Source organism: Periophthalmus magnuspinnatus, chromosome 11 (assembly GCF_009829125.3).
Source record: "Periophthalmus magnuspinnatus isolate fPerMag1 chromosome 11, fPerMag1.2.pri, whole genome shotgun sequence".
Classification (NCBI taxonomy): domain Eukaryota; kingdom Metazoa; phylum Chordata; class Actinopteri; order Gobiiformes; family Gobiidae; genus Periophthalmus; species Periophthalmus magnuspinnatus.
This window is the reverse complement of record NC_047136.2, coordinates 29059660-29071652: the sequence shown is the minus strand read 5'-3', so window position 1 is coordinate 29071652 and position 11993 is coordinate 29059660. Positions and strand designations below refer to the sequence as shown.

The 11993-nt window shown below is 42.8% G+C and overlaps 1 protein-coding gene across 1 annotated transcript; it reads right to left on the bottom strand.

Annotated features, from left to right (window-relative positions):
• Positions 1-321: 321 nt before the first annotated feature.
• On the bottom strand, positions 322-9509 carry LOC117378370 (uncharacterized). Its single transcript, XM_033974957.2, has 6 exons — positions 9243-9509; positions 7879-8015; positions 7015-7079; positions 6769-6933; positions 627-728; positions 322-369 (listed from the first exon to the last, which is right to left on the bottom strand). Exons 1-6 carry the CDS (start codon positions 9435-9437, stop codon positions 335-337), a joined length of 699 nt encoding a protein of 232 aa, XP_033830848.2. The 5' UTR covers positions 9438-9509; the 3' UTR covers positions 322-334.
• Positions 9510-11993: the final 2484 nt, after the last annotated feature.

Genomic DNA, 11993 nt, shown 5'->3' with positions numbered 1-11993 from the left:
TATAGAGTGCTGAGATCTGTGTATATTTTGGATGAGTCAAAAGGTATGAAAATAAATATTGTGGAACACAGAATTTTTTTGGACTCTTGTTGAAGACATGAGTCCAAGATACCACACACTCTGTAGCCACAGTGGACCTCACACATGAAAAGTTTTGGCCATTACACTTTGTAGACTTACAATGAGAATCTCTATACTGCCCGGGGTTTGAACCCACAAACTGGTCCTTGGACAAACTACTTAACAAACTCTGAGGTGAGACTAAGATCTGATACTGACACACAAAAGAGAGACACAAATGAGTTTATGTTTTTATTTTTTCACCGAAGAATCCTCAGAAAACAATCGACTCCTCCTCTGAACAGTACTCTGCAAAAACAACACAGGATTTAGACCTGGTTTAGTCCTGGTCCAGTTCTGATCCAGTCCTGGTTTAGTTCTGGTCTAGTCCTACTTTAGTCTTCATAATGTCCTGGTTCGGTCCTGTTTTGGTGCTGGTTTAGTCCTGGTCCAGTCCTGGTCTACACCTGGTTCAGCCCTGGTTCAGTCCTGATCTAGTCCTGGTTCAGTCCTGGTTCAGTCCTGGTTCAGTCCTGGTTCAGTCTTGGTTCAGTCCTGGTCCAGACCATGCTTATTATGGCTGTAGTGTGGTTCTTCTTTGAATCCTTCACAATAGGCGTGGACTCTGAACAGCTGCAGGTCTTTGTCACTCACATCAGGCCGTCTGCCTGCAACAAGGACCACATGGTTAACTGGTCTACTGGGTCTTAGGGGGGCCACATAGATCTCAACAGGTCTACAGGATTTGAGGGGGTCTAACCTGTCTATAGAGGGTCTAAACTATGATCATTGTGTCTAATGTCTGTTTGGATCTACACTAGTATTGGCAATGTCTTTTGGCTTGAAGGTGGAAAAGTGCTGTATAAAATGTGACCATGATGACCATTTAAAGAAAGAATGGGATTAGAAACTTCAACCTTATCGTTCTTCAGCCACTGTCCCTTGAAGTGATTCATGCATGTTTGAATAATCTTTCATCTCTTATTTTCAAGACGTCATTGTTCTGATTTACCTGCGTACACATTTCCTTCTCAAATGTTATTTTCTTAATCAGTGTTACATGTAAGATTCTGCATATTTGCATACTCATTTTGGTACAAATGAAAAAAAAAAATCCACTGCTCACTACTGTCATGTGCAGCTATCCACAGAAGAGGCCAACAATAGGCAGCCCTTTGTTGTGATGACGTATATGGCGATGTCAGCTCCTATTGGGCAACTCAGTTTTCTCATGAGGAAGTCAGCAGACTCATTTAAGTCCTTTTAGGAGTTCAGTTAATATTATTTGCATTTAGTTATGTAATTTGCTAATTTTCCATATTTTGATCATTTAGTTGTAAATATAATTTCCTTCTGATTATTGAGTCTAATGTACAGTGTTAGTCTTTGTCTGCCCTTTTCATCACAGCTGGTCTGATCAGACAGTTTAAATGTTCCCCCTGTGTCCATTGTTTGGTCAGTTTTGTGTTAAGTTGGAAGGAGATTTAGTTTCTTCAGTTGACATTATGTTATTTTGACCTCTTTTACGGGCCCAAGTTATTGTTTATTTAAATTTTTCTTTTGGCTAAATAAAGCTGTAAACTTGTATTTTGTGCGTGTTTTGTGGCTGCCCTTCGGTCCCTCACATATGGTGGCAGTGGTGGGATCCGAGCTGGTCAAGGACACATTTACTTTCTTTCTCTTTGAAACCTCCTGCATTCTTGTGAGATGCCAAAAAGTAAAACCCTCATTCAATGTGCTGCTAAAGCACACTGAGTGCCAGTTCAACTGGAAAATGAAGTGGAAAACCAGGAAATAGAAGAGGGGAATGAAGAGGAAAAGGGAAGTGCTGCAGGAATGGGAGAGGCTGGGAGCAGGACAACAAAAGGAGCATGCACAACAAGAAATGAGATTTAAAGCCTTATAACAGCCACTTCAGCTCCTCCAGCAAAAAGTGCAGGCCTGCTCCACACCTGATTCTGAGCATGTATTCACAAAAAACAGATCTTGTAGAAGCTGAAGCCACTCCCATTTGGGCCAACACAGCCTCACAGGCCTTGTGCTTACAGGTCAGACACAATTGTTACATGAGCCTAGGCTGGAAAACTAACTAGTGAAGATATTGAACACTATCATTTAACATTTGAGAGAACTGTAGTGGTTTGTAGATGGCCACAAAAAGACTGGGTTTTTCACCTTATTCTATTGCTAACTGGGATGGAGGGATGAGGCTATTGAGTATGAAAAGTTAAACTTGCCATATTGCAGAAGTATGATATTTATGCAGAAACTTACAAAGGTTCCAATCTCTCGATGTGGAGCTAAGAGAGAGCCCCAAAGAACTTTATACATGGCTTAAAGAGTTATATGGCAAGTGGATCCAACCAAATATAAAACTATGAATGATGTCAATGAGATAATAATCATGGAACAATATTTAAGGATACCGTCTCCTGAGTTCCAGGTTTGGATAAAAGAGCATGACCCTAAAACTGTTGCAGGGGCAGCTACTCTGGCTAAGGTGTTTGTGGCTGCCTGCAAGAAAAATCAGCCATGGACCAATATAGCACAAAAGGCTGGGAGAGAGGCACAAAGGCTACCTCCACAGCACCACCAGAGGACAGCATCTGGCACTGGTAGGACTCCTGTAAAGGACAGTCAACTACAAATCCAGTGCTAAACAACAAATACCTACTTGTTACTTGTGTGGGCAGGAGGACCATACTAAATCCTGTGACTCAAAAATCCCTCTAGATTAACTAACTGTTTTGTTATACGGCAGACACTAAAACGTAAAGAAAATAAAGTTCAAAATACAAAAGTCATTTCAATAAAAGTGAATGGAAAGAAGTAGAAGGTGTTATCGGACACCGGTAGCAAAAAATTCAAGGACAATATTACCGGATAAGTGTTGGAGTAGCCAATAACTTACCACCCCCAGTAGTTCTCGGTGATGAACTGTCAATCCTGTATGATTTGATAAAGCCAACAAAAAACTGTTGTGACAAGGGCCCAGTCTGAGATCTTTTGTGATGACTCACCTACTCTCAATGCTTTACCTTTTTTGATGCAGAGCCAGTCTAAAAAGCCCAGCAATCAGAAAAGGCAAGAGAAATCCCAGCACACTGTTGTCAAGGCACCAGGTGAGTCAGATTCAGTCTTGCCCTTAGACTTTAAGATGCGAAAGAATAATGCTGAGATGTAACAAAGTGATCCAACCCTGTCCAAACTATTCTTGACGGCTAGAAAAAGAGTGCTTCCTACAAAATGGCATTCTATATATTGCCGGCATGGTCAATTTAGACCCCTAGTCATGACACAAACTGTCCGAGATACTGTACTCACCTTGGGACAGTCTATTCCCTAGGTTGGCCACCTGGGGAAATTGACAACAAAAAAAAAAAAATCCAATCCTCTGCTTCAGCCTCTTACAACAATTTCAACCCCTCTTTAGTGTCTTTGGGTGGACGTGGCTTGCCCAGTAGAGAAGAACAAATCAGAAAATTGTTTTATGTTGTTGATAACTGATTATGCAACAAAATACCCTGAACTCTTCCCTTTATGAAATATAAAGCCAAAAACTGGTTTCCTCCCTGACTCTATTTTCCAGGGTGGGTTTTCCCAAAAATTAAATGAAATTGTAGCAGGTATACAATTTGCTGGGAATCTGCAGTGTGCGAACAACCCCCTACCATCCTCTGACAGACTGACTGACTGAACGTTTCAACCAAACACTCAAACAAATGCTCCATAAGTTTGTGAATGACACTGGTTCTAAATGGGAACAGTGGCTCCCGTACCTCTTTTTTGCTTATAAGAAGGTACCTCTAGCCTCCTCTGGGTCCTCTCCCTTTAAGCTATTGTATGGACATGATGTGAGGGGCCCATTGACTCTGCTAAGTGAGGTCCAAGAGAATCCTCCATGTTAACCTTCTCAAAGAACGGGTCTACAGAGAGGAAGAGGTGGCAGAGGTGGTGCTTAACAAGGTGCTCCCAGGTACGCCTCTCATTAATACAACAGTATATTCTGAATATCCTGGCTGTACAGATATTGTGCAACATACCATTGTGTTGAAACCTAATGTGCCAATCCAAAAAAAAAAAAAAAAAAAAAAAAAAAAAATATATATATATATATATATATATATATATATATATATATATATATATATATATATATATATATATATATATATATATTATATATATATATATATATATATATATATATATATATATCCTCATCAAGCTGTACTCTAAGAATGAGCGCGACATCGAGCTTCAGAAGTCTAGCTGGATGGTGACAAAGAGAGGTAAGGCAGTCCACACAGAAGGGGTCCTACTCACAGAAGGAACAGTTTCAGACATTGAAGACAGATAGACCTTGGTATCCCACAAGCAAGAAAAAATAAACAAGGAAAGCAACCACGGCCAAATACCTCAGACAAGTAAGGCAAGTCCTAAGGAGTCAGCTCAGACCCAGGCAATAAACAGCCACGCCCTGCCAGTAATTAAATACCCAGCAGGAATCATAAGCTGGCCAAAGGAGGAGATACAGACCACAGACATTAAGACCCGAAAGCTCCTGACCATGCATGGTGGGTTCCACCCCAACTCCAGCACACTGAGACTATACGCAAGCTGTAAGGAAGGAGGCCAAAGACTAGTGAGTGTGAGAGCCACAGTCCAGGATGAAACATCCAAGATCCATAAGTACATCAAGGACAAAGCCACAACACATGACGTGCTCAGCGTTTTCAAGCATCAGAGTGGTGTGAATCTGGCGATGACGTGGCGCATCTTGAGCATTCAGGCGTCGGACGCTCTGTTGAATAAGAGTTTCACTCCAGAGTTGAAAAAGCTGAGCTTTTGGCATTTGACACGCATCATCAACTACCGTAATCAGAGACTATGCTACAGTCATTTAGCGACGTCATTATCTGGAAAAAGTAGAACGATATTAACCACAAACTATCTACAACTTAATTAGGCTGGGTGTACCGGCTAGCATAAAGGCTAGTCACCAACCCAGATGGGGCTCCGTAGAGCCAATCACCTCCGTTGATGAGTTTTATGTAATAAACACACTAAAGCCACTTTCTCTCAACCTGGTCTGCCTCGTTCACTAAGACATAAGGAAAACAAAACATCCAAAGGCAACGTACACCCTAGTCGCGCATCAAATATTTTTCTCCAAAGTGATCCATAGTGTCCATGATGCTGGTTGGAGGGGTTTGTCCTCAAATGCAAAGGTGTCCAACTAGAGGTGTCCAGCTAGAGGCGTCCAGCTAGAGGCGTCCAAAACACGTTTTTGAGGCTCCATTGTGAACGCACCAGCAGACAGTGGAGTGCAGAGGAAGAGGTGCAGGTGAGGTGGGATGTACCACCGGAACATAACTGAAGTAGCTGATATTAAGAAATCCTACAACTGGCTTGAGAGAGCTGGATTGAAGGACAGCACAGAGGCACTCATCCTGGCTGCACAAGAGCAGGCCTTGAGCAATAGAGGCCCAGATCTACCACACCAGACAAGTCCCAAGGTGTAGGCTGTGTAAAGAAGCCCCTGAGACAATCCAGCACATAACTGCAGGGTGTAAGTTGCTGGCAGGGAAAGCATACATGGAGCGGCATAACCAAATGGAGCCATAGTGTAGAGAAACCTCTGTGCTGAGTACGGACTGGAGACCCCAAGGTTAAGGTAGGAAACACCTCCAAAGGTCGTGGAGAATGATTGAGCCAAGATCCTGTGGGACTTCAGATACAGACTTACAAAAAAAATAAAAAATGAACATGAGAAACTAGAGAAATACCGGGGGCTCAAAGAGGAGCGGAGAAGGCTTGGAAGGTGAAGGTATCAGTGGTGCCTTTTAGATTAAGTAGTGCCATTTAGACTAATATGAATAATAATAATAATGCCTTACACTTGTAATGCGCTTTACAGGCTAGTCATAGCCTCCCAAAGCGCTACACTATAGTCATTATTCATTCATTTCCACACTTGGTGATGGTAAGCTACTATTGTAGCCACAGCTGCCCTGGGGCTGCCAATCCATGCCATCGGCCCCTCCGACCACCACCTATCATTCGCACACACACCATTTTCATATTAGGCAATGTGGGTGAAGTGTCTTGCCTAAGGACACACTGAGCCACTGTCGCCCAACACAGAACACCTGAGTGCTGTTTAGTTTTCAAAAAAAACTTTTCAGTCATTATGGGGGCCCTCTTGTGCCCTAAACAGCTGTTCAGTCTGCTGATAGGCCGGCCCTGATTACACCTATAGAACAGACACAAGCACAATATGTTTGCTTTAACACAGTGTAGTGCTTCGCTCATTGATTCTTCAGAAATCTGCTTTGTTTCTCAGTCCCCTTGTGATATGACCACAAGACCTATCATTTAATGCAAAATTGTTTCTGAAACAAAGTTACAAACAAAGTTATTAAAGCATTTCACAGAATCTTTTGTTTTAAATGTGCTTTTTGAACTTAAAAGAACCACATTATGGATATTAGCATGTTATGGATATTAGCATGTAGCTGGTTAGCCTCAGCAATGTCTTTGAACTCTTAATATCTGAATTTTTCCAAAAGTCTCTGGGAAAAATGAATGGAAACCAGAGCAGACATGAAAGTGGAGGGGACTGTTGAAATCCAAAAAATACATTTTACATAATAGCTCCTCTTTAAGGTTCTAGCTGGATCTAACCCGGTCCAGAAGGGGTCTTACTCATGAGGTAGAAGCTGCGCACTCTCAGCTCGGGGCCAAAGTGAGTATGGTCTATGTGAAGCTTCTGGGCAAAGTCTCGAACATCGGGGGAAAAGGCTTTGATGTCCAGCACCATCGAGGTCTCACTAAGGGTCAAGAACTGGAACTCACTTGTGATGTTGTACACTGCAACACAGGAAGGGCATCTGACACAATCTGACATATGGGGAGGTCTGAAGACTGAACCAGGAATAAACCAGGACTTACTCACGACTTTGACCATGTCTCCGTTGATTGTTGCGTTTGCCGCCGACCTGACACAGGTCCCATTCCTGAAAGAAAGTAAACAAACCCAGAATAGTTCAGTCCTGGTTCAGTCCTGGTTCAGTCCTGGTTCAGCCCTGGCTTCGGTCTGGTTAAGTCCTGATTTGGTCCTGTGTTAGTCCTGGTGTAGTCCTGGTGTAATTCTGGTGTAGTCCTGGTGTCATTCTAGTTTCATTGTGGTGTAGTCTTGGTGTAGTCCTGATCTACTTCTGGTGTAGTCCTGGTGTAGTCCTGATCTAGTCCTGGTGTAGTCCTGGTGTAATTTTGGTATAGCCCTGATCTAGTCCTGGTGTAGTCTTGGTGTAATTCTGATGTCGTCCTGGTGTAGTCCTGATGTCTTTCTCGTGTTGTTCCGGTGTAGTCCTGGTATAGTCCTAGCATTGTTCTGGTGTAGTCTTGGTGTAGTCCTGATCTAGCCCTGGTGTAGTCCTGATCTAGTCCCGGTGTAGTCCTGGTGTAGTTCTGGTGTAGTCCTGGTGTAGTTCTGGTGTAGTCCTAGTGTAGTCCTGGTGTAGTTCTGGTGTAGTCCTGGTGTTGTTCTGGTGTAGTCCAGGTGTAATCCTGGTGTAGTTCTGGTGTAGTTCTGGTGTAGTCCTAGTGTAGTCCTGGTGTCGTTCTGGTGTAGTCCTGGTGTAGTTCTGGTGTAGTCCTGGTGCCGTCCTGGTGTCGTCCTGGTATTGTTCTGATGTGTTTCAGATGTAGTCCTGGTGTCATTCTGGTGTTGTCCTGGTGTAGTTCTGGTGTAGTCTTGGTGTAGTCTTGGTGTAGTCCTGGTGAAGTCCTGGTGTAGTCCTGATACAGACTCACATCTTGTTGAACTGGTTCAGTGCTATTCCAGTCTGGGTTTCTGTGACGTTGACCCAGACGCTGGAGGTCATGTTCAGGATGGTTCTATACAGGCTGTGATTAGCGAACCCGAGCAGGAAGTGGAACCGCCCCAAGACCTGGACGAGGATCATAACCGGATCAGATCATAACACAGGTCACATTGGAGTATTTAATGGTGCCATATTTCAGATCTCTGTTCTAATGTTGTTTCCTCATCACAAACAGACCTAGAGTTACGTTTTGTTTCATTCACACATGTTTAACACACAAACTGCATATTTAGGCTCGGTTCTTCTCAAATGGAAAACACTCTGTTCCACCTAGTGATGTCATCATGCGGTAATACAGGAAAGGCTCCACTGTGTTTTTAAACTCCGTACACCTTCACTAGAATCATTTGTATGATTTGAGCCATGGAATTGTCAATCTCTACTGAATTAAAGGTAAAAGGAGCAGTTAACTTGAAAGCTACCACTTCATGACATCAAAAAGTGGAACAGAGCATTTTGATCTTTGGAGATGTAGACAGACTAATAATAAAGTGTTACTCAACATGTGTGAATGAAACAAAACACAACTCCAGGTCTGTTTTTGGAGAGGGAACAAGAACATAGCTTAAAGCTCACAAGAGTCAGTTTTGTTTAATATAGAACCTTTAAAGGTACAGGAACTTTCTGGAGGTGTCGTTTGTGTGATTCTACAGAAACAGAAAGTTAAAACCATACTTTGGAACAATCTCCAGAGATAGATACATTTTATGCCATACTGTGGAATATAACAACCAAAGAAACAACATCTCCATGGAAACAAGCAGGAGGGGGCCAAATAAGAGTGAGGTTTGTGACTCTGGCAGTAATTTTCAGTGCAATATAAACATCTACAATAAGAAAAACATGCTTGTTTTGTTTTAATGTCTGTTTTGGCTAAAATGTTGTATACTGTACTTTAAGGAGCTATATTCACAAATACCTTTCTGAGCTTTCAACGTTCTAATGTTAAAAGCTATCTCACTCAGAGCTGCATTTAAGTGATTCATGTTTGAGTAAACCTGCTCTCCTGCATTTGAGAATTAATACTCAGATAATCTCTGTTTTCACCCACCCCCTATCCCCACCCCTGCTATAGACTTACTGTGGTTACTATTCAAAAAGGTCATACAGTCAGACAAGTATAAGCCACATAGACTAGTATACACCCATGGACCACAGTGAACCTACTGCACACTGAGGGATTTCACACATATAGCACACAAAGTACTACCATTTAATGTTGAATCGATATTGAGTATTGAGTCTGTTCCTTAGTAACAAAATTGATTTTGAAATTTTGAAGGAAATCCTCACCGGGGACTTGTCCTCCAGAGACATACGAGTGTTCAGTCTGCGGCACTCCTCAGACCCAGGCTCCGGATTGGTCTCTGGTTTGGTCTCTGGTCCAGCCTCAGCTTCGGTCTCTGGTCTGGACTCAAGATTTGGACTGGGATCTGCTCTGGTCCTGCTCAGAGCCAGGATCAGAACTAGACTCACAAACAGCCTCATGTTTGGTCTGCTCCTCTGCGTCTCACTCGCTCTGGTCTGGATCTGGTCCTCTTTGGGGCCCTGAACTTCCTTATGTATAAGTCCATGTTTAGTCCGATCTGGTTATATTCCTGCTGTGTTTGTTTCTAAGTAAACCCTGGTGTTGGTTTAGGCTCGGGTCCAGACAGAGGCAAACAGAGCTGGGGTCAGTGTTCTGCACCTGTCCTGTCTAACCTCAGACCTTTGACCTGGACTGACCTGATTTAGCATGAGGACTGTGGCTGAGGTGCTCCCTCTGCTGGTGTTTGTTTGTCAGTATGTTTTGATTTCAGAAGTATTTAAAGCAAACATATTGTGCTTGTGTTATAATGACACTCATAGTTCATTTTTCTATAACTTGCACATTTTAAATCACAATATTCATCTAAAAAGATTTAACAAAAGAAACAAGTCCATTGACTTTTGCGTTGGAAACTGCAGTGCCCAAACATAAAAATAAAGCACCGCATGCCGTGGGGGCGCCCCCTATAGATAGCGGCACATCACACTGGACACATCACTCTACAGAGCAGCTGATTCTTTTTTATTTGTACGAAAATGACTGCATGAAGCTGCAGCATCCTACGTGTATCACCAATTAAAAAAAATAAAACTGGAGAAAGAAGTGGGCATGTCCTGGTGGAGGTGAAAATGGGGTTAGATCAGAACAATGAACACAAGAGAATAAAGATTACTCAAACATAAATCACTTCAAATATAACTTAAGAGTCAGTGAGAAGGAAACACTATAACATGGTTAAAAGCTCTGGAAAGTCCAGTTTGAACAAAAGGTCTGATTTAAAGCAATAGCCCACCTACAGACCAAGTAAAAGTCAGGTTTGTGGAGATGCAAGCCTGCTAAGGACATCTATTTTTCAGTGCAAAGAACACAACCAAAACATTTTAAAACACTTTTATTTCAGTTGATATTTTGGGCTGAAAAATTAAGTACAACAGCTTTAAATGTTGTACATCAGTGGTTCCTTCACTCACACACCAAGAACTATCTAAAACAATATTTGGCTCTCCTCTACTCCTCTGGTCCTCTGCTCTGCTCCTCTGACCCTCTGCTCTGTTCTTCTGCTCCTCCCCTCTGCTCTGTTCCTCTGCTCCTCTCCTCTGCTCCTTTGACCCTCTACTCCTGCCTGCTCTTGCTTCTCTGCCCTTTTCCCCGCTCCTCTAACCCTCTCCTCTTATGCTCTGACCCTCTCCTCTTCTCCTGTCTGCTCCTCTTCTCCTGTCTGTTCCTGTCTCCTCCTGTCTCTTCCAGTCTGCTCCTCTGCTTCTGTCTGCTCCTTTTTCCTTCCTCCTCCTGTCTCATCCTGTCTGCTCCTGTCTCCTCCTGTCTGCTCCTTTTCCCCTGCTTCCTCCTGTCTCCTCCTGTCTGCTCCTTTTCTCCTGTCTCCTCCTGTCTGCTCCTTTTCTCTTATCTCCTCCTGTGTGCTCCTGCCTCCTCCTGTTTCCTCCTGTCTGCTCCTCTTCTCAAGCCTCCTCCTGTCTGCACCTCTGCTCATGTCTCCTGCCTCCTCCTGCCTCCTCCTGTCTCCTCCTGTCTCCTCCTGTCTGCTCCTCTGCTCCTGTCTCCTGCTATCTGCTCTCTTCTCCTTTTCTCCAGATTTGGTCACATGAAGCTCTTCCTTCTTGTACTATTCGTACATGGCCAGTGGGTCTGTGCGTGATGACGTGAGCAGATGACGTGCGGAAGAGCGTGCGCGTGGGAGCGGTGAACTGTTTTGGTCCACACCGGAAACACGCCTAAAAACACAGCAGACAGGAAGTGACGGATCTTCACAATAAAACATGAGGCTCGAGGGTTTGGGCCAGATACCGTTTTGAATAGTTCATTCTTCAGTTTGTATTAGTTTATCTGACAGTTTACACTTGTATTTCTACAGAAGAGACCTAATTTACACAGTTGTATCAGAGCTTTATGCACAAAAACACTTTTAACATTGTCCAAAATACATTGGGCAGTAACCAGGGCTGGAAAGTAACTGATTATAAATACTCTGTACTCTGAGGAAATGTTTAGGGGTCATTGTACTTTTATGAGTGTAATTATAGCCATGTTCTAATACTGTTTTCTACTGAAAAACACCCCTGAAGTTGTGTTTTGTGTCATTCACACATGTTTGAGTAACACTTGATTATTAGTCTGTCTACATCTCCAAAGCTCAAAATGCGACGTTCCACCTTGTGAGGTCATGAAGTAGCAGTTTTAGTTAACAGCTCCTTTTACCTTTAGTTCAGTAGAGACTGGCAACTCCAGAGATGAAATGATCCAAATGATTCTAGTGAAGAAAGAGAGAGAAAAGGAGAGAAAGAGAGAGAGAAGGAGAAATTGAGAGAAAAAAAGAAAGGGAGAAATAGAAAGAGAGAGAGAAAAAGAAAAGAGAAAGATAGAAAGAAAGAAAGAAAGAAAGAAAGAGAGAAATCGAGAGAAAGAAAGGGAGAAACAGAGATAAAGAGAGAGGGAGAAATAGAGAGAGGGAAAGAAAGAAAGAAAGAGAGAGAGAAAGGGAGAGAGAGCGTGAAAGA

What these genes read in the sequence shown, in the direction of transcription:
- LOC117378370 (XM_033974957.2), bottom strand. Translation starts at nt 9,437, where the DNA reads ATGAGGCTGTTTGTGAGTCTAGTTCTGATCCTGGCTCTGAGCAGGACC. An exon ending in CTCTGGAGGACAAGTCCCCG is followed by an intron (nt 8,016 to 9,242) that starts GTGAGGATTTCC and finishes ATCCTCGTCCAG; the next exon opens with GTCTTGGGGCGGTTCCACTT. An exon ending in GCGCAGCTTCTACCTCATGA is followed by an intron (nt 729 to 6,768) that starts GTAAGACCCCTT and finishes TCCTTGTTGCAG; the next exon opens with GCAGACGGCCTGATGTGAGT.